The following is a 26,631-nucleotide window of genomic DNA, read 5'->3' as shown; positions in this document are numbered from 1 at the left end:
CAGTCAGGATACTTATCAAACGTCAGGAGCCTCCATATGTGCTTGTGATAAAAACAAGCCAAGTCACCTCTTCTGAAGCTAAATCTGTCAGTTACTCTGCAAGGCTGCTCTTTTACAATACAACTTCATTAATTACTGGTAAAACTCTGGCTTCAGAATCAAGGTCGGGCAACTTTGATCCAGCTTACAAACCCTACGGAAAACCAAGAAGGTGTTTACAGACTCTCACAGGTCCCGGAGGCCTCAGCCTGAAACAGAGCAAAGGAAGGGAGTTACATCATCATGCTCCCCCAAGACTCGCGGTGACCTTGTTGGGGATGAATCCGGCAAGAACGTGGCTCACAAAGCCCTCTCTCCACCCAGCCCAAGGCGCACCCTGAACACTTTTCCCGCCTGTTCCCAGAGGGTGGCGCTGCCACCCCAGCCTTGGCCCACGGCCGCCGGTCGCTTCCCGGCTGCCGCGGGTGCCCGCAGCTGGGTCTCCCGCAGGCCGACGGGGGGTTCGCGCCCGGTAGGGGGCGCCGCCGGCCCAGGCGCGGCTGCTCCCTCCGCCCACCCGGAGGCGGCTGCAGCGAGCCGAGCCGGGTGCGAGTGCACTGCGAGGCGGGCCGCAGGGAGGGAGGCGCGAAGAGGGCGCGAGGGTGGCAGCCAGAGGGAGCCGCCGCCCGTGGCCGCTCGGGTCCCCGTGGGGCGCATGGGGCGCTGCGAGCCGGGATCGCGTGCGGGCTCCGCGCCCAGCTTTCCGCTGCTGTGAGAAGCCGCGCCGGGACGCCCCCCAGACCCGGAGCTGCCGGGAGGATGACCATGGCCGGGGGCAGGAGGGGACTGGTGGCTCCGCAAAACACGTTTCTGGAGAATATTGTCCGGCGGTCCAATGGTAAGAGGTGCCTTCGGATTTCGGTTAGTCGGGCTTTTCACCCGTGCCTTTATTGCAGACGCCTCCCGCCGCCCCGCGCCAGCAGATGCAGCAGAACCCGCGGGCTGTGCTGAGGAGTCTCTGTGCGGGCGCCCCGGGCTGCCTGCGGGAGGCAGGGAAAGGTGGGCAGGGTGGGGCGGGGTCTGGCGGACTCCCATCCCAAGAGCAGAGCTCTCCTGGGGATGCTTTCTGGGCCTTTCTCACGCCGTCTCGGTCTCATCTCCAAGAGAGCGTGACAGCCGCTGAGCGAAGTACTGGGAAAAGTGATGGAAGCTGGCCGCAGCAGGAGCGGCGGTGCGCTCTCAGCTACTGCCCACCCCCCGGCCGAGGCTCTCGGGGGCTCTCGGGCTGCTCCTCGACGTGCCACCTCCCCCTAGGGAGAGCCAGCGAGAGAGAGGGGCAACTCCAGGTCCTGGCTTCCTCGTAATGATGAGATGCAGCTGTGTCCACTTTCCATCCCAGTAGCCAGAAAGTCTGAGGTGTAGGACTGGGACATAGGGACGAGTCAGCTTCTACCCCTTCAGCCACTCACGCCCTTTGTGGTTAAATGTCGTGAGGGGCAGATGGCTTTCCTGAAGTCAGGCAGGAAGTGGAGGGCACAGGTGCAGAGAAGGCTAAGTGGTCACCTGTCATATTTCCTCTTTTCCAGTCCTACAGCTATGTTTTACGCCACTCTTAAGTCTTGGTCACCTATAAATTCCCAAACTCATCAAGCCTATAAATAGATTCATTACCCAATAAACCGATCCTCATCATTCATCTGTATCTTTGTGGCATCAAGATGGACAGCAGCGTGAAGCTACCGGAACGGTCCTAGGAACAGGGATTCAAAGGACCAATTTCAGATGCCTTTCGGACCCTCGGGTGGGGAGACCCCAGCTAACGCTCTTGCAGAGCAAATAGGAGTCCTGGTAGTTAGAAGGTGCAGCGCCCCACAGTTGATCAAAGAGCTACACAAAAGAGAGCCAAGTCTCTTTGCGCACCCCTGGACCCCTTTTCTTCCAGAGACAGATGACATTCTTCTACCAGGAGGACAAGAAGAGTTAACTCAGGAAACGGTTTTAATTGTATAAATAGCACTGTTTCAGAGGCTTAAGGAGGTGTGTTTAAAACGATGAGTTTACATTGGATTTGGTTAGGGATTCTGAGAAAGGGCATCAGAAATGACTTATACTACTAATAAATACTCTTTAATTAAAGTGTGACTTAAGTTCATTTTATAATAAAACACACCAATTAGCATAGCAAATCATCATGTATTAAGTACATTAATAATCAGAAATAATCACTTCTTCATCGCGTGCCTCTTAAGAATAAGAATATTGAAAAGTATTTCACCTTTCCCTTCAAGGTCTTCTTTATTCAAACTAAGGTGGCTTTTTAAGCAACGTCACAGTCATTACCTGGGGTTGGAAAAGGATGATGATTACTATGTGAATGGCCACAGTGAACTCTTCTGCCATAAAAAAGCTGGAAGTGTTTGTGGATTTTTAAATAAAATCATTTAAGAGCGACTGTGCCATTGTTATTGTCCTGTTAAGGTGGTATGAAGATGATCTTGCAGATTTGGGGATCCCATTGTCAGTGACATCAACTTTCTCATAAATACCAATGACAATTTCTTTCTTTCTTTCCTTTTTTTTTTGGTGAAGAGGCAGTGGCCTTTAAGGAGAGGGGAAACCCTGTATGTAATGTATACTGTGTAAGTTTTTGAGTGGAGGGAGCAAGAAGTGACCCTTACATGTTACGGTCACAAAGTTCCCTGTGTTTATAGGAAAACCTTAAGAATCCTGGAGCTGACAAGGCAGGAGACCTTCTAGCTTAGTTTATCTTCTTCGAGACACATCTCTGAAAGCATACATAGGATGCCAATAGAATAAATTGCTGGGAATATTACTAGTGTAGGTATTTTCAGCACTAGTTATAACAGCTTGATTTCAATTAAACAACCAAAGAACATTATCAACAAAACATTTTGGGAGAGGTGGATAAACTTTTTAAATTATCTGGTTTTCAAAAGAAAAGATTCTGATCTTGAAATGTGGGATTTGATTTTTTAGTGATCACTTTAATTATATTTCTTGAGCAGGAATGGAAGAAAAAAATGTGAACTCTTAGAAATATCACAGTATCTGCATGCATTATGTTATTTTACTGTGATGGAAACAGTCTATTTAAAGATATTGATTGTCTCGTTCTAGACTCCACAAGCCTGTTTTTGGAGATGAGGGTATTTAAATAGCATTTACCTTTAAATAGCAATAGCAATACTTTATGATTACTCTATTGGGTATTTTCTCCCAGTGGTCCTGTGTGGTTCCTCTTTTACAGATCAGAAAACTGAGTCCTAGAGCTATTAAGTGGCTTATTTAAAGTGGCATAGCAGAAAGTGCTAGTGGCTGGTGTTTTTTAGAGAGTATTTACCAAACATCCTTCTTGTAGCATTGTTTCCCCAGCCCTTATAACTTAGTCTGTGGAACTATTTTTATCACCCTTAAACCCACACATATTACATGCTGATGAAATAATAGAACTGACTCTGTTTGGGGTTGTTTGAATATCTGGTGTCTGGAACATCATAGAACTGTAGGATGAGACAGACCTGAAATATTTCTAGTCTACCTCTCCTTCCCCATCATTGTGTAGATAAAGAAATTGATGCAAGTAACTTTCTTTAAAAAGGCAGAACGGAGGAGGCCTCAGGACACTTGACTTCAGCATCATGTTCTTTAAGGTACACCAGGCAAGATCTTTCCTCGTGTTACCATTCTGTTCTCTAGAGGAGCATAATTTCCCAGTGGAGATTAAATAAAATGTTATAACAACAAGAAAAACATCCATTTTGGTTAACGGCCATGCTACCACATCCAAACAGAATAATAGGGCAAAGGAGAGGCTAATTATATTTCAAGGAAGCACAGTCCTTCACCTTTGTTAGTGATTTAGCTGAAGGCATAGGCGTGATAACAGACACTTAACTTCTGTGTGCCCCATTACACAGCACCAAGTCACTTTTAGTAGAATAGCACCTGGGATCCTCAGAAGCCAGCAGAGAGGGTGCAGAGTCTCCATTTTAGAGTTTAAGGCACTAAGATTCCTCAGGTTCAATGATTTATGTAGCAGTAGTAAGAGGCAGAGTTAGCAACAGGCAATAAGAGGCAGATCAGGGACTAGTTAGTGGTTGTTACTGGTTTATTCATTTAACAAAGATTCATTGAGTGTATTGAACACTAGGGATACAGGGGAAAATAAGAAACCTTCATTGTCCTCATTATGATTAGTAAGTTATATTCTTTTTTTGGGGGGGGACAGTCTCACCATGTTGCCCTCCATAGAGTGCTGTGGCATCACAGCTCATGGCAACCTCGAACTCTGGGGCTTAAGTGATTCTCTTGCCTCAGCCTCCCAAGTAGCTGGGACTACAGGTGCCCACCACAACACCTGGCTATTTTTTGGTTGTAGTTGCCATTGTTATTTGGCAGGCCCGGGCTGGGTTCGAACCCGCCAGCTCTGGTATATGTGGCTGGCGCCCTAGCCACTGAGCTACAGGCACCGAGCCTAGTAAGTTATATTCTAATGAATCTCGGTCCAAGGTTCTCGTCCCTACTCTATAGTGTTGACTGGCTGCAACTGTTATGCAGTCCCGTCACTGTATTTAAAAAAACACTCTGAAGATTTTGTTAGTGGTCTTTCTGACACTAGTAACTACTACTTCAACTTTCCTTGATGCACATTGACTCTCAATCGGAAGAAAGATTTGATAATTACCTTTTTTTTGATTATTGTAAGTAGTCAGCAGGCATAATTAAACCCCCAGATTTGATTTGATTTTGGTTATGATCATCAAGTGATTGCTTTAAATCCTACTGCTTTGTTGCCACATAGGCAAAGCCAACCTGATTCTCTTTATATTTATGGTTGAAAAGTGTTGTTCTGGAATATTTTTTGATGGTTGCTTAAATCTGCAGGCACTCGTCAGAATGCTCACTGAAGCAAATAGGAGATCTGTCTCAGGAAGACTGGCAGACCTCGGTGCCAGGAAACTACAAAAATATTACTCAAAACGGTCCCGTTCTAGGCAGAACATATGTTTTAGTGTTCAAGAACTTATATCAAACAATTGTAGGTGCCAGTAAGAATCCATGCACATTAGCAGGAGTGAAACACAGCACATTTTGGTACAGATTTATGTACATGTATAATTTACAGATTGCTAAATCAGCTGTGTTTTTGTATAGTGTTAAGTTGGTTCAGGTTGTTGATATAATTGGTTAGCAAACAGGATGAGAGCCAGTGGTAATGTTATGTCTCCTCCTAGATGTGTTGAGCCATGGTAATATTTATAAAACAGAAAACTGGTTAAAATCCATTGTGGCTCTGAAAGGGGAATGGACAATAGTCTGGATTATTACCAGCTCAAGAGAGCTTGCTTTTTCTTGCAATAGGTTCTAAGATAACCTTCAGTCAAGGCTCAGCTGTCTTTCTTGGAGAATGTCAAAAAGTTAAGTCTATTGATTTGACGTTAGCTGGAAGATTGAGAAAATGAAATCTTGTGATTTAACATTAAGGCAATAAAGCTTCTGAATGCTGTGATTTTTACAAAATCATTCTATTTTAATAATCTATCTTAATAGAATGGATGCATTTGAGGAACACTGTGGGTAAATTGCACCCTTGGCTTCATTCTTTCTGACACCAGCTCTTCCTTTATGGTTGGACTTCATTTGGCAGTAGGTCCTTGGAGCTCTTCAATCCTTTCCTTCACTTCATTTTTGGTTGGTTAATAGCCTGTAAACAAACATTTAAAATCTATTTTAGTTATTTATCCAAAGGAATCCTTTTCATGGAATGAGTATCTGCTTTATACATGTAGGATACTTGAGCCATCAGTTTTTTGGTTTGTTTTTGTTTCTCTCCCTCAGTGGCCACACCTATACCTGGTGAGAAAGAGAAATGACAGAATCTTAGATCTGAAGGGCCATGAGATGCGGTTCCTTTCCCAGGGTTTGACTCTTACCATCCTTCCCAGGGGTATCCAGCCCATGCTTGACTCACTTCATTGATGGGACACTTTCTGACACAGAAAATGCTGTTTTTAAGCAATTATAATTATAAATCTTTTCTTTCTTTTTTCCTCTTCTTCTCTTCCTTCTTAGCTACCGTTTGGTTTCACCAAAATATGTCCTTTGATAGCTACCCTCCACTTGAGGTCTGTCCCATGGAACAAAACTGACCTAGCTTACTGCTTTTTCCAGTTGCAAGCTTTTTAAGAAAATGGATAATAGTTATTTTGTCTTCATTCTTTTAAAAATTTTTTTCTAATTATTTAATGTCACTAATAGTATAAAACAATTTTGTACGTCTTAACACATTTCTGTAAAGCGACTAATGTATCGCAACCACCTATGTCAAGAAAGAGCATCTTGCCAGCATTGCAGAAGCTGCCTGTGATCTTCCTGACCCCAGCTCCTTGACTCTTCTCCCAAGTGGAGCCATCTCCTGATTTTATAGTGATTGCTTTCTTGCTTTGCCTCCTAATTTTACCACCTTGTTTTGCATTTCTGAACACTATTGCTTATTTTCATCTGTTTTGGCAATTTCCTCATGTTGCATGTACCATTGATTCATTCTCACGGTCGTATAATTCTTTATGTTGTGGCCATATCATACTTACAAAAAATCCATTTGGCTGTTGGTGGACATGTGGGCTGTTTCCGGTTTTGTGCTATTAATGCTGCTACCAACATTCTTGCACAATGTCTTTTGGTGCATGTGAGCACACATTTCTCTGGGGTATATGCTTAGGATGCATATTGTTAACGGTGGTAGATGTTGCCAAACAATTTTCCAAAGGGTTTGTATTAATTTACACTCCTACAAACAGTATGTGAGCATTCTTATCACTGTATATCCTTGCCAACATTTGGTATTTTCGTCTTTTTTCTTTAATAGCACCATTGCCCAAACAATCTACCAACTAATAAAACAGGGTCATTTAGAGTTCTGTTAAGAGTGAACACATGATCAAAATGACATGAAAACAAAACTGGCTCCTGCCCTTGGAGAGGCATCCGTTTCTACTGTGCTTTTAAATGTTTTCACTGAGGAACCCCCTCACACATGATTGTAAATGACATGAAAGACTGGGACAGTTAGAGTTATGGGCAAAAGGCACAGGGAAGGGTGGTGGGTCTTGAGTGTGTATGTTTAGGAGATTCATTTTCTTAAATTGTGGAGCAATAAACCCTGGGGACAGAGATTATGTAAGAATTAGGGCTGGAAGGGAGAAGGAACCAGGAAGTGAATGATTTATATTTGTTTCAGTGAAAGAAATAAAATGACTGAAGGCAGGACACAGATTTAGTTGAGGAATTAAAACTCAAAGGAAAATTAAAACAAAAAGCAGAGGTTAGCTTGTGGTTTGGTTTGATAAGCCTGATGGACTTGCTATGCACCCAGTACTGAGCTGGAGACTGGGAAGACCAAATGAATGAGACTGTTGTGATATTGGGTCTCACCGAGGAATCTCTGCTGAAGACCAGCATGCTTTTTAAACCTCAGCAAAGATTTAAGAGATGTTATACTGATTCAACACTTACTACATATTTTCCCCTTATAAACACCTCACCCAAATTTATTCTTAGATTTTATAGCTATTTCTTTTTTTGTGAGGGTGGATGTGGGATGCCAGATTCCATAAGTGAATTAAAAGGAGATTTGTAGAATAGGTGAAGCTTTGTTTTCACGCAGTGAAGTTTTCTTTAAAAATCCTCATTCCCCTGGGATATCCCATTGCTGTCTTCTTTGGCATACGGTCTTGGGTTGCTCTTCTACCGTTGGGGGTTTGGAGCATATCCTAGATGCTGGGATTTGTTTGCTGCTCTGGTTGTTCTCCATACAAGTGCAGTCTTGCTGAACAGATTGCAGTCTGGCCAACTTCAGCATCTCCTTTAGTTTTCATGGTCTCTCCTCCAATGGTCAAGTGCTCCTGTCAATGACAAAACTACTAAAATTCTTCTGATTAGGTATTATAGAGTTACACCAATACTCAGTTTACTTACTCATACTAAGATTGCGCATTATGTAAATTAAGATGACAACTCTTTTGATTAGTCATATGTTGCATAAAATGGATGTTCTGAAATTAATTGAGCCAATCCTATAATTATTAATACAATTATTAACTGAGAGAGCCTCAAAAACATCATTTCCCGTAGCTTTGTACAAGTTCTGCAATGACATCAGGCACTTCTGTAAAGAAGAGAAATGGTTTCTCATCTTCTTGTTCCCTTAAGAAGTGATGTAGGCATCCCCCACTGGCATTCTCAGAGTGCTGGAGTCAGCAGTTGAAAGATAATACCATGCTGGCAAATTTTACTGATATTTATCTCCATGATTAACTTTGATTTGTATTAATAGTAAGAGTGAAGTTGGGCTCAGCATTGGTTATGGTGCCAACCATATACATGGAGGCTGGTGGGTTCAAACCCAGCCCAGGTCAGCTAAACAACAATGACAACAGCAACAAAAAATAGCAGGGCATTGTGGCAGGCGCCTGTAGTCCCAGGTACTCTGGGGGGTGAGGCAAGAGAATCACTCGAATGAGAGAGTTAGAGGTGGTTGTGAGCTATGACACTGCTCCACTGAGGGCAACACTCTCCTGAGGGAGACAAAGTGAGCCTCTGTCTCAAAAAACAAAAAACAAGTGAAGTTGGAAAATGTATCTTGGACTAGAACTTAATGGTGATGGCAAAGAAAATGGAGTTAATTTGAATGACAAGACTATATTTCTTTCTTTTCTTTTTTTTTTATGAGACAGAGGCTCACTTTGTCACCCTTCGTAGAGTGCTGTGGCATCGTAGCTCACAGTAACCTCAAACTCTTTGCAGTCAAACAGACGGCAGTCTGGCCAACTTCAGCATCTCCTTCAGTTCTCACGGTCTCTCCTCCAATGGTCAAGTGCTCCTGTCAATGACAAAACTACTAAAATTCTTCTGATTAGGTATTATAGAGTTACACCAATACTCAGTTTGCTTACTCATACTAAGGTTATTCATTATGTAAATTAAGATGAAACTCTTTTGAAACTCAAGTAATCCTCTTGCTTCAACCTTCTGAGTAGCTGGGACTACAGGTGCCCACCACAGTGCCTGGCTAGTTTTTAGAGACAGAGTCTCACTCTGGCTCAGACCGGTCTTGAAGTCCTGAGCCCAAGTGATTCACCTGCCTTGGCCTCCCAGAGTGCTAGGATTACTGACGTGAGCCACTGCACCTGGTCCCTGCCTGACTTTCTTGCTGTCTGCCATTAGTGTGTGTCAACATCTGTCATTATCATTCATCTTTGTCACTGTCATTGCAGTCTGCCTCTGCCAATGTCCATCTGTCCCTGTTTGTTATCTGTCTTTCTAGTCTCTGCCTCCATCTGTCCATTTTTGTCTCTGTCCATCTATTTATCTCTGTCCAGTTCTCCCTTCACATGGCCTCAGTAGCTGCTCCCCAGGGTATCTGTCTGAGCTCCTTATTTCTCCTTCAAGACCACCTATCTCCATTTACTCACCAGCGAGCTCATGGTCAAAGATGTCTGCTCAGCTCTATAGATCTCTCCGCATTAGTGTCTTAGTTTTCATTCTGGGGAGAAAATCTCATTGTCCTAGGCCTGACTGTGGGTTATTCAGCCAGTAGTTCATTGCTGGTCTAGTCGTCTGTCACTTGAACCTGAGTGATGGGGTGGGATATGAAGTTTAATGATATGTACAGTGGAGCAGATAAAGCCAGACAGGGAAGTTGGGCATAGCTGTCAAATGGCAGGTGTGTCCCCTGTATTCTTGTCATGCCTGTGACAAAGTACAGTAGAACCTCTGTAAGTTGACGCCCCCCTAAGAGACTGTAACAAACTGGTCAACAGATGAAGGTGGTCACCATAAGGAAATAGGCCTACAGTACTGGTATGTACATGTAGTGCATTTCTAGTCTATGAAAATTAGGTCAATTTAAGGAAGTAGTCAATATAGGGAGGTGGTCAACTATGAAGTTTCTACTGTATATATTCAAATATTATTGTTTTAAACTGAGCTGCTTTGCGATTCCCCCATTCACTCTGGTGCTGTACTCTCTCCCTGCTAAGACAGTTTTAAAATGACACAGGAGGAAAATGTGAAACTAACTTTAAAAAACTCCTTTTTGTAGTAGTGGCTAATTAAAAATTTTTGCTTTTGTAGACGAGGTTTTGCCCTGTCACTCAGTTTAGAGTGCAGTGGGGCTTGGTTTCATCACAGCTGACTCTGATCCTTCTGTCTTAGCCTCCTGAGTAGCGAAGGATCACAGGTGTGCATCATAAAACCCCACTCATTTTTTCTATTTTCTATAGAGAATGTGCCTCGCTCTTGGACAGGCCGGTTTCAAATTCCTGGCCTCAAGTAATCCTCCTACCTTCGCTTCCCAAAGAGCTAGGATTACAGGCATGAGCCACCATACACAGCCTTTTAATATTTTTATATTGCTTACTTTGAGTCATTATTTTTGAGTTCTGTTGATGAATTTTTTGTGTGTGTATTATTCACTGATGGTCTAAGGCAGTGGTTCTCAACCTTCCTAATGCTGCAAGGTATTTTCATTGTTAAAATGGGAGTGTGACCCACAGGTTGAGAGCTGCTGGCCTAAGGTTTTGTTCAAAGTGCCAATACAGATATACATTAAGAAATTATGACTGTAATATTGAGAATAAAGCACTTAATTGATTAATCTATTGAAATACTTTTTAATAATTGGCCATACAAACAATTGCTTTTTAGTAGTAATTCAAGATTTCACTGACCTCTTGTTTATTAAGTAAAATATCATTCAGTAATAAAAAGTCTATGGCTTGGCACCTGTGGCTCAAGTGGCTAAGGCGCCAGCCACCTACACCTAAGCTGGCAGGTTTGAATCCAGCCCGGGCCCACCAAAACAACAATGATGGCTGCAACCAAAAAATAGCTGGGCCCTGTGGCAGGCGCCTGTGGTCCCAGCTACTTGGGAAGCTGAGGCAGGAGACTGGCCTGAGCCCAGGAGTTGGAGGTTGCTGTGAGCATGATGCCACAGCACTCTACCCAGGGGGATAGCTTGAGGCTGTCTCAAAAACAAACAAACAAACAAAAAACAAACAAAAAAACCCATAAAAAATAAAAAAAAGTCTATACATTTTTAGATATATTTTCATTCCCTTTCATACTTCTTGTGGAGTGGATTCATCTGTTTTTATTGTTTTAAAATCCTTAATTTGATGCTGAAGGAAGATAGAGGTCATGCTTTTGAAACCATGTACTCAGGGATAACTACTCAGTAAATTAAGTGATTGAGTTTGCTTTCGAAATTGAAGTTTTTCTCTCCGTTGTAATTTATTGACTTAATAAAAAGGTATTTCTGTAGGATATTAAAATTGGGGAAAGCAAATAACTACTGAATTTCCTAGGAGTTCAGTTTGTTTTCGGTGAAGATCAGGCCTTTGACAATTTAGAAGTGTCATTTTCGTGGAATTTTATTGTTGAAAAATACAGGAGAGCCACAGAATGACTTTTGCTGATGGGACGTTTTTAGACATTTTGTTTAGGGGTAGCCTACTGGATTTAACTTCTTACTTCTCCTCATTCCGTCCTCTCCATTTTCCCAACTGTCATCAAATCTTGATTTCTTTTGAAGTGATTTCTGGTATGGATTTTTATTTAGGTTCAGGTGACACAAACCATTGTTTCCTAGTATTTGTCTAGTGCTTAGTTAGCTTTTGTTTTCATCATTTATCTCACCCATTATCTTTCTATTGTTTCATTGTTCTCAAAGAAAGGAAAGTTTATTTTTACTTAAATTTGATTTTTGTATGAACATTGCTATCCTTAGAAATCTGTAACATTACAAGATATCAGGAAGAGGTGGTCTCTCAATAGTTCTCATATCTCAAGGTATTAGAAGTTGCTTGTGAAATATTTACTGTAGCTCTCCAAATAACTGGTGTTGGCAGGGAGCAATAAACGAGGGTTAACTGCTCGCTGAACGTAGCTTTTATCTGTGTAATTGCTCCAACTGAGTCACTTTTCTAAGTCATTGCTCTAGTTTCTCCTTTGTTATTTGTGGTAATTATGATGAAAAGCAATTTTTTAATAATTTCTTTTAGAATATCTCTGTGTTACGCTTTATGGGCAAATGGTAGGTTTAGGATGATTTTGACAGTTCTGACTCCTGCAGTGGAGTTTGGCTGGTGCCACATGGGCTGAAGAAACTTCACACAGTAGGGGGAGGGGAGACTTAACATTTTTAGAGACTGTTTGTTTTATTCTATGAACCAGAGGAAAACTGTGTGTGGGCTGAGGAAGGTTGAATTTAGGAAACCTTATATTTAATTGCATGCATTCTTGCAGCTATAGACTTCAGTGGGTACAAAGGCATCGGAGGGAGGCAGTAGAATCTGGCTGATTTGCATCAGAGACCTGGAGACAGAGGAAACTTTCAGAGCCAATGAATAAATCATGGCAAGGGCAGCCAGGTTGAACCTACATATTTTACTGAAAAATTTAGGAGCGACTCGATCAGTTCAGAAAATATTAATTTGGAGCTTCAAATTAATATCTGAAGTCTTGGAGCTTCAAACTGGACCATCAAGTGAGTGGACATTATATATTCTACTTACAAAAATTATTATCTCTATCTATACCATCAATATCTATATCTCTATATATGAAGAGCATATTTCTTTCCCAAAGACACATTTAGGCATTTTCAGTATATATAAATGGACCCCCAATAGTGATTTATTTCTACTGTACAATCCTTTGATAATGTGGTACTTTTACACTAATACAGCATATCACATCATTTCCCACACCCAAACAGTTCCAGGAATAAAACCCTGATACAGTATGTACCACCTGAAATGTATTAAGTTAAATTTAGGGGATGTTTCTGCTGTTTTTTCTTTCTTTTTTTTTTTTATTAAATGATAGCTGTATACATTAATGCAAACATGGGGTACAGTGTAGTGTTTTCATATACAATTTAAAATACTTTCATCAAGCTGGTTCACATAGATTTCATGTCATTTGCTTAGTCATTGTGTCAAAACATTTATATTCTAGTTCTAGAAAAGTTCACTTGAACCCTTGTTAGACAGATATATAGGTGATCTTTCTGGTCACCCTCCCACCACCTAGCTGCCCTTCTCCCCTCCCCTTCCTCACCCCCTCCCCATATTCTTGGGCTAGAATTAAGTTGTATCTTTCATTTGAGAGCTATAAATTAGTTTCATAAAAGGGCTGTGTACATTGGATACTTTTTCTTCCATTCCTGTGATACTTTGCTAAGAAGAACATTTTCCAGTTCCATCCATGTAAACATGAAGGAGGTAAAGTGTTTCTGCTGTTTTTAAAGTGACCCAGGGTATACAGAGTCCAGCATCATTTCAAGGTAATGACTAGTTGTTTACTCTGCATAGGGGGTGGTGGCTTGCTGGTTGCAGATCGGGTTTATTTTTTGGTACACATCAGTTACTTAGAGGGTCAGATTTTATTGCTGTGAGAAATATGGAAATTTTGGCTTGGTGCCCGTAGGACAGTGATTATGACGCCAGCCACATGCGCCAAGGCTGGCAGGTTTGAACCCAGCCTGGGCCAGCTGAACAACAATGACAACTGCAACCAAAAAATAGCTGGGCATTGTGGCAGAAGCCTGTAGTCCCAGCTACTTGGGAGGCTGAGGCAAAAGAATCCCTTAAGCCCAAGAGTTTGAGTTTGCTGTGAGCTGTGACGTCACAGCACTCTAACGAGGGTGACATAGTGAGACTCTGTCTCTAAAAAAAAAAAAAGAAGAAGAAGAGATTTAGTTCAATCCATCCCTCAACCCACATCCCAGAGGTTTGCCCATAACTCATTAGGGACAATATTGTGACTAGAACCCAACTGCTTGTCATCCCCTTTTGTGTTCTTTGAAGTGGTGCTCTGGGAGCCCTTGGGATTGCAGGGGAAGGGAAAGAGTGGATTAATAGTGTGTCTTTTACTCCTCATTCTTACATTGATTTTCATTGTTGACCAGATTCCTTGCTCTTCATGTCATCTCAGGGCCTCTTTATCACTAGGTAGTCTCTGCTTTGTGACGTCTCCACATGGCCTCTCCAGAGGCATGGATGCACTTCTCACACAGCAGTCTGGAACTCCCAAGAATGCAAAAGCAGGGGCTGACGGACCCCAAGGCCACAATATTGTACATTGTTGTTCTCAATGGGTAGTTTCTGATCCCTCATCCTTCTTTCATTCTCCCTCTTTCCGAGTCTCCAAAGTTCCCTATATTACTCTGTGTGACCATGTGTACTCTTTGTTCAAGGCTTAGTTTTGGGACTGGAAGAGCATCAATTCTCCTGCAGTCTGTTCACTGAAGCAAATCACAGACCCACAGATTCAGAGGGAGAGGACTCTGCAAGAATGTGAGGAAGCAGGGTTTCCTCACCCAAATGTAATCCCAACCGTTTATGGTGATGCTTTGACTGTACTAGCTATCATAGAGTAGGCGACCTAAGACCTTTAAGAGACTGGTCTCTTCTAAAAAATATATTCTTAAAATTTCAGTAGATTTAGGGGATACCATTTTTTTTTTGTTATGTGGATGAATTCTATAGTGACTTAGTCAGGGCTTTTAGCTTACCCATCACCTGAATAGTGTATGTTGTACTCAATAGGTAGTTTTTGATCCATCATCCTCTCCCTTTCTGAGTCTCCGAAGTCCTTTATATTACTCTGTGTGACCACGTGTACCCATTGTTCAGCTCCCACTTATAAATGAGTACATGTGGTATTTGTTTTTCTGTTTCTGAGGTACCTCACTCACTTAGGATGATAGCTTCCACTTCCATCCAAGTTGCTGGGAAAGACATTATTTCATTCTTTTGTATGGCTAAGTAGTATTCCGTGGTATGTATATACTGCATTTTCTTTTCTTTTTTTTTTTTGAGACAAAGTCTCACTTTGTCACTCCTGGTAGGTTGCTGTGGCATCACACCTCACAGCAACCTCCAATTCTTGGGCTTAAGTGATTCTTTTGCCTCAGCCTTTCAAGTGGTTGGGACTACAGGTGTCCGCCACAATGCCTGGCTAGTTTTTGGTTGCAGTTGTCATTGTTGTTTGGCAGGCCTGGACTGGATTCAAACCTGCCAGCTCCAGTGTATGTGGCTAGGGCCCTAGTGGCTGAGCTACAGGCATCGAGCCTATACCACATTTTCTTAATCTACTCATCACTTAATGGGCACTCAGATTGGTTCCATATCTTTGCACTTGTGAATTTCACTGTGATAAACATACGAGTGCATGTGTGTTTTTTATATAATGACTTCTTTTCCTTTGGGTAGATACCCAGTGGTGGCATTGCTGGGTTGAATGGTAGGTCTACTTTGAGTTTTTTGAGGAATATCCATATCATTTTTTATAGAGGTTGTACTAATTTATATTCCCATCAATAGTGAATAAGTGTTCCCTTTTCACTGCATCCATGCCAACATCTATTTTTTTTTTCTTTGACTTAAAAGATTGCTATTCTGAAAGGGGTAAGATGGTATTTCATTGTTGTTGTTTTTTTTTTTTTTTTTTTTTGCAGTTTTTGGATGGGGCCAGGCTTGAACCCACCACCCCCGGTATATGGGGCTGGGGCCCTAGTCCTTGAACTACAGGCACCATCCCTTCATTGTGATTTTAATTTTTATTTCCCTGATGATTAGTGATGTTGAGAATTTTTTCATATGTCTCTTGGCCATTGGTATTTGTTCTTTTGAAAAATGCCTGTTCACATCTTTTGCCCACTTTTTAATGGGGTTATTTGCTTTTTTTTTTTGCTGATTATTTGATTTCTTTGTAGATTCTGGATATCAGTCCTTTGTTAAATGTACAGTTTGCAAATATTTCTCTCAATCCATAGGTTGTCTGTTTACTCTGTTGACTGTTTTGCTGTGCAGAAACTTTTTAGTTTAACTAAGTCACACTTATTTATTTTTGTTTTTGTTATATTTGCTTTTGGGGTCTTAGTTATAAGTTCTTCGTCCAGGCCAATGTCCAGAAAAGGTTTTCCTAACTTTTCTTCTGGAATTTTTATGGTATTAGGTCTTACATTTAAGTCTTTAATCCATCTTGGGTTAGTTTTTATGCATGGTGAGAGGTAGGGATTCATTTTCATTCTTCTGCATGTAGCTCTCCAATTTTACCAGGACCATTTGTTGAATAGGGTTTCCTTTCCCCAGTGTATGTTTTTGTCTGCTTTGTCAAAGATCAGTTGGTTGTAGGTGTATGGTTTTATTTCTGGATTCTCTATTCTGTTCCATTGATCTGTGTGTCAGCTTTTATACCAGCACTATGCTATTTTGATTACTATAGACTTGTAGTGTAATTTGAAGTCAGGTAATGTGATGCCTCCAGATTTGTTCTTTTTGCTTAGGATAGCTTTATTTAACAGATCTTCCCTATAAGCTTCTGCTCAACTGAACAGCAAAGGGAGACTTGTTAGCAGGGGACTCTAAGCTTCTCATTTAGTAGTATCTTTTGGGTCCAGGTTCCACTTCTACTCATCCATTGCTTTCTCCAAGATGGTGTGTGGTATGGCAGTAAGCAGAACTTGCATGACTTCTGTTGCCTTTTTTTCCTTGGGTCTTTGGCACGAGTCCCTGGTGTGCTGATTACTGGGTGCCCAGCTGATCTGTGGGGCTCAAGTCTGCAGCTGGTAAACTTATATTTCAGTCTTTTGGATGAAACAGAACTCGGTGCCCCACCCCAACTCAATGCACATGCTCTTTTTCTCTCTCTGTTTCTCTGTGTGTATCTGATTTGATCTGATGTAGGCTCTCACTGGCTCCATAGCTCACCTCTGATATTTTCCTAGTACCCACCCACACCCCCATAGTTGATCCTAGCCTTGAGAAGTTTGATATAAAACAGTTATTTTTCATTTTCTAACCATAAATTTATATTACCTTGATAAAAACAAGTATACACTTAATTTTAATTAATTAATGAGATGACCCTTGGCTATAAGATCAGCTCACTCTACTTTCCAAGTCCTTGGATAAAGAGGGAATTCCTAGATATTCTTTCACAGAGTGTTAAGGGAGTCTTGTTCCCCGGGAGCTATGATGTCTTGCTTGGGTTAGCAATGAGAGGAAACTATTCTGGAGTTTTAAATTCTATGATGAGAATCTTCTGAGTGGATGATAGGCTGATGATTCTATTCCAACTGCACTTCCTATTTTTATGCTTCCTTACTAAAGTTAAAGAATACTTTAGTAGGCTTAGTTTTCCCAGATGGAGCTGTAATATGTACCACAGGGGAATGTATGTGGAATTATGAATACCTTTAAAAGATGATCAGAATACTTTTATTAGAAGTTTGCAGTGATATCTGGAGCTTGAACTTTATATAGCTCTCATTTTTTGGTAAATGAAAAAATCAATAACTGAATCATTTATGCTTAAATGAATTAAAAGTAAGTGTATATCTGTTTTTATCAAGGTAATATAAATTCATGGTTAGAAAATGAAAAATAACTGTTTTATTCCTTGTCCCTCCTCCCATCCTACTCACAAGAGGCCATGTCTTCTAATTTTGCCTCTTTCTTCTTATAGTTTCTGCTGTTTTTACCATATTCTAACATGCATTGAGGCTCTTTCCAGATTTATTGATTTCAGATATTATCTGTTGACTTCTGTTAATTTTTTTTTTTTTGAGACAGAGCCTCAAGCTGTCCCCCTGGGTTGAGTGCTGTGGCATCACAGCTCACAGCAACCTCCAACTCCTGGGTTCAAGTGAGTCCCCTGCCTCAGCCTCCCAAGTAGCTGGGACCACAGGCACCCACCACAATGCCCAGCTATTTTTTGGTTGCAGTCGTCATTGTTGTTTGGTGGGCCCAGGCTGGATTCGAACCCGCCACCTTAGGTGTATGTGGCTGGAGCCTTAGCCACTTGAGCCACAGGCACTGAGCCGACTTCTGTTAATTTAATTGAGATTTTAGCTTAATTTTACTTTCTACTTTCTCCTCCTAATATAGTTACATTATTCCCTTGTTTTCTTTGCAAATTAAAGGAAAATATTTATATCTTTAAAAAAAATTAAACCTCCCTCTCCCTTTTGTTTTCAGAGACAGGGTGTTGCACTGTCACCTAGGCTGGAGTGCAGTGGTATCATCATATAGTTCACTGAAGCCTTGAACTCCTGGGTTTAACCAATACTCCTGCCTCAGCCTCCTGAATAGCTGGAACTATAGGCACATACCACCATGCCTGGATACTTTTTAAAATTTATTTTATTTTATTTTTTATATCTTTCTTTTTGTATCATGCCTGGACATCATTATTATTATTATTATTATTTTTTGACACTGAGTCTCACTCTATTGCCCGAGTTAGAGTGCAGTGGCATCATTATAGCTTCCTGCAACCTCAAACTTATTCCCAGGCTCAAGGAATCTTCTTGGGTTAGCCTTGTGTATAGCTGGGACTACAGGTGTGTGCCACCATGCCTGGCTAATCTGCCTATTTTTTGTAGAGATGGGGCTTGCTATGTTTCTCAGGCTGATCTTGAATTGGTGATCTCAAGTGATCCTCTCCCCTCAGCCGCCTACCAGGATTATAGGCATGAGCCACAGTATGTGGCCAATCTCTTATTCTCTTCATCATTTTACTTTTCTCTCTCTCTAAACTTTTATCCTCTATATTTTTAGTGTAGGTATTGGTGAGATTATGTTTGGATACTTGTAATTAAATATTCCATGTTTCACTTATATTGGTTTTAAAAATTGGAAATTAATGATGTGATTACCTTATTTCTACAATGACATGACAGTGTGATTTGGTTTCCCTTCTTTCATGGTTTTCTTTGATTTTTCAATTATAATTCTCTTTCCTGTCTCCCAAATTATATACCTTTATTGATTTAATATGTCCAGATGCAAAACGATATTAAGTCCTGACCTCATTTGCCCCTAGATCACTCTCTTTTGAAACTTCTATTCTCTGAGCCATTTGGCACTGAATGATTTCTATTAGCTTCCCTGCTTACTGCATCTAGAGCACCTTTTTTCCTGATTCCCTTGTTGCCTTCTTTTCTGCTTTACTCCCTCATTTTGCTGGCACACATCCTCAAGTAAGAACAAATATGTGGGAAAGACAGTCCTCAAATCTCTGCATATTTTTATTATATTCTCTATTTGATTCTTTTCATTTAAAAAATAAATCTCTTCTGGCCTTTTCTCGGGTTGTTCTTTCTGCTGTTCTTCTCACAGTGCGTGTTGTTCCTCTTGGACTGATTGAATAGGTCTTATTTTTTTTCTCTTATGTTTCTTGTCTTTTTCTCTTTCTGTACCACTTTCTGTTAGACTTCATCTTCTAACATTTATGCGAATTTTTAATTGCTGTCATTATTATTATGATGATTATTTTTGAGACAGAGTCTTATTATGTCACCCTCAGTAGAGTGCCATGGCGTCATAGCTCACAGCAACCTCAAACTCTTGGGCTTAAGAAATTCTCTTGCCTCAGCCTCCCAAGTAGCTGGGACTATACACGCCCACCCCAATAACTGGCTATTTTTTTTTGTTGTTGCAATTGTCATTGCTGTTTAGTTGGCCCAGGCCGGGCTTGAACCTGCCAGCCTGGGTGTGTGTAGCTGGCGCCCTCACCACTGAGCTACGGGAGCTGCCCAGTTGCTATTATTTTTAATTAACAAGAGTTCTTTTTCTCTTATGGGGTTCTCCCACCCACCCCATAGCATCCTGCTTTTGTTGTATGGATATAATACTTCCTGAATCTCTCTGAAGATATTAATTAGGGAGTTTTAAGAAAATTCTTTTTTGTTTCCTATATTATGCCTGCTTCTTTTTAGTCATTTTCAGTGTATCCTTTTAACCATATTCTCACTTTTGTGGATTTTGATTTTTTAAAATTCATTTACTTTTATTTTACTGAAAGAAAGTAAACACATGTGATAATCCATTATCTATAACTAGTTATTTTTCCTTCGTATCACATATGTCATCTTAGTAGAATACTAACCATGAAAAATTACATTCAGTTTCTCCATCCTGTATTTTGTGGGAAATGGATTACTATTTTAGAAGGCAACAAAAGAGAGTAAACCTACCAGATTTTGTATACGCTAAGGGGTATTTTAGTGAATTTTATACTTCTTTTAGACTAAGCTGTTCCCTTTAGAAAATGTTGACTTTATTCATAGAGAGGAGAGCAACATGAAGGGTTTTTCTGCCTCAAGAATAAAAAGTCAAAGCTCTTTGGCTTTATTCCTTCGAGGTCCTTCCCAGTTAGCTCTTCAGTCTCACCTCCTCTGCCATATTTCCTGGCTTCCCTTTGCCTATCTGCCCCCACCTGCTGTGTGTTCCATGCTGCCATGCCTTTGCCCATGATGGATCCCCTGCCTGGAATATTCCCTCCCTGTTCCCACTCTCTTGAGTTCACCAAAGACAGGGATTATATTGTCATTTCTATATTTATTGACTTTGTATTATTTTGTATTATTTGTATTATTGATGCATCTTAGGCATTACAAATGTTTAAATAAACCTTATTCATCTTTTTACACTAGAGCAAGTTCAAATGTTATATCCCCGAGTCACAGCCCTTTACCTCCTCCAAGCATTGTGAACCACTTTCGTAGTTGTTTCTTTAGTTAGTTGGGTATATGTCCACTTGTCCTTGAGTGCAGGGACCATGTGTTATCAACCTGGATACATCTGGGTCTTGCATTGTGCTTGGTACGTAGTAGGCACTCGAGAAGTATTTATGTGTATATGGGAGAGGATAGAGGGAAGGACTGGTTGTAGATTTTCATGAAAAGCATATTTATAAAAAATCTAAAAAGTAGGTTTATAGATTCTCATCACTGAAGTTGTCTTTTATGTTCCTTTAAATAGATCTAAGTACTCTAAAGAATAAATTGCCATATTTAGTGATTCCTCCTCCCTCTCTCTTCTCTACTCCTCTACAAGGTCTTGGCTCACTCCAGCCTTTGGCTCCTCTCAGGCCTTTCCTTCTTTGGAGTTTTCTATCTTTAGTGCTATTTCATAAAGTAGAATAATTTCACCAAACCTGACCAAACAAACAAACAAGAAAAACCATCTATAAAGTGTGGAGAAACCTACCTGACTCAGGAATAGTTACCTTCTTACTTGGATAAGAGGGGATGGTTACCCATATTGCAAAAGAGTTGTAAGTGCTGTTCTAGAACACAATTAACCTCCCAACTAATTTCATTTTACATAGTGTGTGTATACATGTATATGTATACACACACATGTATGTTTATATATATTAAGAACACCTCTAATTTACAACAAAAGAAGCGAGTATGTTCTTTCTTTGTTGTTGGGGGGGTGGCAGGAGGTGGGTGGATATTCTCTGGGGAGGAAAGAACAAAACTAAAATAATGATCACATTTAAGTTCTGAATGTTATTTGCTTAATTTAAGTTCTTGAAAAGAAAAGAGGGACAGTTGATTTTCTGGGCACAAAAAGTAATGGAGACTTTTGATTTTCAAAAATGTGGGAAGTGGTCAGGTGCAATGGCTATTGCCTTTAATTCTATCATTTTGGGAGGCTGAGGCAAAAGGATTTCTTGAAGCCAGGAGTGTAAGACCAGCCTGGGCAGCATAGCAAATCTGGGTGTGGTGGTGTGCACCTGTAGTCCTAGCTGCTCTGGAGGCTGATGTGGGAGGATTGCTGAAGCCCAGGAGTTGGAGGTTACAGCCACTGGATTGTGCCACTGCACTCCAGCCTGGGTGACAGAGTGAGACCCCATTTCTATTACTTTTTTTTGGTTGTAGTTGTCATCATTTGGCAGTCCTGGGCTGGGTTTGAACCCGCCAGCTCTGGTGTATTTGGCTGGTGTCCTAGCTGCTGAGCTATAGGCACCGAGCCCGCATCTCTGTTAAAAATACAACCCCCTTCCCCACAAAAATCTAGGAAGCAATGAGAACAAACTAAGGCAGCCAAACATATCTGGCTTACCTAAACCCTGCATCGTAAGTGAGTGGCAGGCTACTGCTCTGTGAAAAAGCCCAAAATACAGCTCTATGGCTGCAACATCTCAAAATTAGTGAGAAGGTTCTGTTGTGTGAACATCTTGATTAACCTCTACAAAGCACTAGTATTAGAAGGGTCTAGTCATTATTCCTTACGAAGGGGAGGGTTCCATGGTGTGTGGGTTCCACGAGGTGGTGATCAATCACCTCCTTTCTGCCTTTCTGAAAGGCCCTTCTCCTACCAGGGGCAAATGCTAGTCAGGGTTAGGAGGGCAACTGTAGCTTCTGGCCAAAAGATTGACCAAGCTAAGATAATGGACAGCACCCTGAAGAAATTACTTTTGGCTCCTCTTTTGCTCTGTATTATGAATATACTTTCACTGGGAGGAAAAATTAGGACTTGACTATGTCTCATGAGATTCTACTTATTTGGGGGTCTAACCTGTGGCCCATGACCCTCATGTGGATTATGTGAGGACATTTTTACTTATCCATAGTGGCAGATATCATGAAAAGCATGGACCTTTCTTTTGCTCATCAGCTTTTATTAGTGTTTGTGTATTTAATGTGTGGCCCAAGACAACTTTTCTTCTTCTAATGAGGAAGAATATTCTCCTTGGAAATATTTTTCTAGAACACTGTTCTTTTGTACTCCTTATAGGGCTATATTCCTATTCAGGATACTATATTTTGGAGGGAAACAGAAATACTTAGATTGGTTGATATTATTTATGTCCTAATTGAATAATGTTTTGCCTCATGTGCTTTTTATTTTCTTTTTAACAGATACTAATTTTGTGTTGGGGAATGCCCAGATAGTGGACTGGCCTATCGTGTACAGCAATGATGGATTTTGCAAGCTGTCTGGTTATCACAGGGCAGAAGTGATGCAAAAAAGCAGTACCTGCAGGTATTTATGTTTGGGGTTATTCTGGTAAACTGTCATGGTATCTTTTGGAAAAAAAAAATGGCTTACTCCGGGAATTGCCATTACCCCGTTTAATGAACATTCAGAAATATTTACTGCAGTATCATCTCTAGTTTGTGCACTGTACTAGGTAAATTAAAGCAGATGTAACACATGGTTCCCACATTGACAAACCTGTAGTCAGTATGATGGGAGAAAATTCTGAAAATCTTGGGAAAACCATTTTATCTATAAAATGTGAACTCAGGTCAGGTGCGGTCGTTCATGCCTGTAATCCTTAGCACTCTGGGAGGCCCAGGTGGGTGGATTGCTTGAGCTCACGAGTTCGAGACCAGCCTGAGCAAAAGCAAGACCCTGTCTCTACTGAAAATAGAAAAACTGAGGCAAGAGGTTTGCTTGAGCCCAAGTTGGAGGTTGCTGTGAGCTATGATGCCATGGCACTCTACCCAGGGCGACAGCTTGAGACTCTGTTTTTTTTTTTTTAAAAGTGAACTCAAAGTTTTTGATTAAATTCAATGTGTAGAGGATTAAATAAATGAAAGGAAAATGAAATAAATTTTAGATGATTAATTTTTAAAAATTTATAGGAATTTTAGAAAAGTAACTACAGTGTTGGAGACAAAAGCTTTGTTCATAGAGCTTAGCCAGAGTTTTTAGAAAAAGAGAAGAGAACCAGTATTTTGTTGCCTTCTAATTCATGGTGTTACATCTTTCTCTCTGATCTCTTAGCAAATTGTGCTAACGGCACAGCTGGTGTATTTGACAAGGTTACTAACCAAGCAGTGCCCTTGGGCCATGGCATTAGAAACTCTTTTTCAAAGCATCTTCAAGGTGTTGAGCTGGGCCTGAAGCCTGGATCCTGCTAGCCGTTCTCCTGCTGTGCTCTGACAAGGTCTTGGCCCACCATAGCCTTTGGCTCTTTTCAGTCTTTGCCTTCTTCAGTGGTGTTTGCATGATGTGGAGTCATTTTTCTAAACCTACAAAATCAAGAAACAAACTACCTAGGAAGAGTGGAGAAGCCTGTCTGACTAGGCTTAGTCTTCTGACTTTAGAAGCTGCATTTTCATGTATTAAACCAGCCAAGTATCTTTAGTTTGGTGAAAAGTATTAAATGTTTTAAAAATATTTCCATTTTCTTAAATTTTAGATGTTTGGGGCCGAGGCAAGGAAAATTTACTATTTCTTTCCCCCACTGCTCAAAGATTTAGAAATTGTAACTTTTAAAGCAATGGAATTCTTTTATATTCTTGTGTGTGCAGTTATCCTTGTATTTATATATCTGCAATGTATACCTATATCTGTATTGTACATATATGATCAGAATGAATTGAGGCTCAGCACCTGGAGCTCCTTGGCTAGGGCTCCAGCCACATGCACCAGAAATGGTGGTTAGAACCCAGCCCAGGACCTGCCAAAAACAGCCAGGCGTTGTGCTGGGCACCTGTAGTCCCAGCTACTTGGGAGGCTGAGGCAAGAGAATCGCTTAAGTCCAAGAGAGTTAGAGGTTGCTGTGAGCTGTGACACTACAGCACTCTACCAAGGGTGATATAGTGAGACTCTGTCTAAAACAAAACAAAACAAAACAATCAGAACAAATCGAGAGCATTAGTTTTTAGTGTGACTTGAACAACCTTTCATTACCTTTCTTTCTTTTTACTGGCTATAACCAGACACTTTAAGGAAATCAGATAAAATGTCTTCCTAATTGAACTAACTTTTCTTTTATGTGCAATTCTAAATATCTTATTACCTGAAGATGTCCCTTTTCTATAAATAAACATATACCTTTGTGCTAGCTACATTCCTGATAGCTTAGGAGTTGCTTTTATTTATCTCATATATTACATTTGCAATCTAAGGTCTAGGTAAAGGAAACTTACCAGTAAACTACAATGTGAAAAAGTATGTAAGACTAATGAACGCTGGTATAATTCTGGTACTTCATTTATTTGAAGACTTTATAGGGATTTGTTTTATTTTGTGAAGGAAATTGCTAGCATAAGTATCAACACTTCTTTTAAATGGAGATCACTTATCTAGAAAATTAACTCAGAGAGAGAAAGAGGAAAAATCCTCTTAGTCTCAGGTGGGGCTAAATTAGTCTTGATCTATTTTCTTTTTAAATATAATTCAACAAATTCAGTTTTCTATTTTCCTGGCTTATAGTTAAAGAGTACAGCCAAAAGCACAGTACAGGGTGGTGCCCGTGGCTCAAAGGAGTAGGGCGCTGGCCCCATATCCCGGAGGTGGTGGGTTCAAAAACTGCAAAAAAAAAAAAAAAAAAAGCAGAGTACTACATGAGATATACACAGAACAGATCATCACATCCGTGAAGGGATATAAAATAATACAAGTGACATAGAATTCATAAAGTCAATAGCGAGGGTTCTTCTGTTACGGGGTGTCAGAACTCAGAAGCCTGGAGTAAGCCCAAGGCTGTTCCAGTAGCAAGCTAAGCATAGTGCTTGATTTGCTGGTTCAGTTTTAGATTAGGAATTGCACTGATAACCTCTGAGGTTCTTTGTACCTCTGCAATTCTAGGATTCTACAATGACGTCATCAAAAAAAGTTATTTAGTAGTCACAGTTTTAAAATATAAAATGTATATTGTTTAGGAACCTAAAACTGGGAGAGTGATCGCTGCTGTCCTTCTTAGTTACAGTTGCCCGGAGGCCTGAGGTGGGCAGGGGAAATATCTGCTGGGCTCTCGAGCAGCCTTTGTCAGAGAACTAGATTTTCCAGCCCCATTGAGAGATGGTTTTTCTCATCTTGCATTTTTTTAATGTCCCGTGCCGTAGTTCAATGTACTTAATTGGGGAAGTATCCTTTTTCAGAGGGACAGATGTTGGTCTTCAGGCTATATTCAGTATGAGCCTTCACAAAACGGACAGTCCTGGAGTTTTCTTGCCTCTGCGGACAACCAGTACCAGTAGGTAGAGCAATCCCCAGGTTTTCTTCAACTTTTTTACGTGCTGCTTGTCTATCTTGTCTACTTTTCTCCAAACGTCAGCAGCAGGAAGGTGTCGTAGCAAAGAATGTGTAGAATTTTGTTTTCTCAAACTTTAAACTCAAAGCTGTTTTTCCTTTTTGGGGGCAGGGGGCAGGATAAAAACTGCACAGAGAGTGGCTGAATCTTCTCTTTCTTTCCTTAGCCGTGTCTAAATGTTTACAGCATCAGATTGCACCCCTTGTTTTGTTTGGTCGGTGGTGTTTTGTGATTTTTCCTTTTTTGGGGTTTATTTTATTGAGAGTTAGAAGAGGAAAAATGGTCCAGATTTACTTGGCCATGTTCACCAGGAAGTCACCCAGAGTTGTATTTCTAAAATGAAATCTGATTATGTTTCGCCATTGTTTAAAACTCTCCCAAGTGCCCCACAGCTTTTGGGATAAAGCTTACTTCCCATGGCTCACAATGGCGTGGTCTCTGCTACTTCTCTGTGTTATATATGGCGAAAATTCCTCTCATTGTCTATATTCTAGTCATACTGAACTGAACTCCATTCAGGTTCTAGAATTAACCTGACTCTCCCCCTGTGCCTTTGCATATGCTCATCTTTGGCTTGGCATATTTTTCTCCTTCCTTTTTCCAGCCAATTCCCCCTTGCTTTTCAGACCTCATTTCATCTTACTTCGGGGAAGCCGCTCTGACCAACCAGAGAAGGCTTATTCCCTGTGTTCTGTAATTCCTTAGAAAAAGCTACCTTTATAGCATTAATCATACTGTTTTCTTTTCTTTTCTTTTCTTTTTTTTTTTTTTTTTTTT

At 40.7% G+C, this 26,631-nt stretch overlaps 1 protein-coding gene across 2 annotated transcripts in view; it reads left to right on the top strand.

The window, feature by feature from the left end:
- Nucleotides 1–632: 632 nt before the first annotated feature.
- Nucleotides 633–26,631, top strand: part of KCNH1 (potassium voltage-gated channel subfamily H member 1) — a 421,068-nt gene continuing 395,069 nt past the window's right edge. Inside the window, exons 1-2 of one of the 2 annotated variants that reach the window (XM_003800511.2) lie at nucleotides 633–877; nucleotides 22,727–22,850. In XM_003800511.2, coding sequence (XP_003800559.1) covers nucleotides 799–877; nucleotides 22,727–22,850 — 203 coding nt within the window. In that variant the 5' untranslated portion in view covers nucleotides 633–798. The remainder of the gene's footprint in view (nucleotides 878–22,726; nucleotides 22,851–26,631) is intronic. The other variant, XM_003800512.2, reaches the window with a different exon arrangement.

This window comes from Otolemur garnettii, unplaced genomic scaffold, assembly GCF_000181295.1.
Source record: "Otolemur garnettii isolate 467f Iridium unplaced genomic scaffold, OtoGar3 scaffold00178, whole genome shotgun sequence".
Taxonomy (NCBI): Eukaryota; Metazoa; Chordata; class Mammalia; order Primates; family Galagidae; genus Otolemur; species Otolemur garnettii.
The sequence above is the reverse complement of the archived record's forward strand: the minus strand, read 5'-3'. Positions and strand labels throughout refer to the sequence as shown.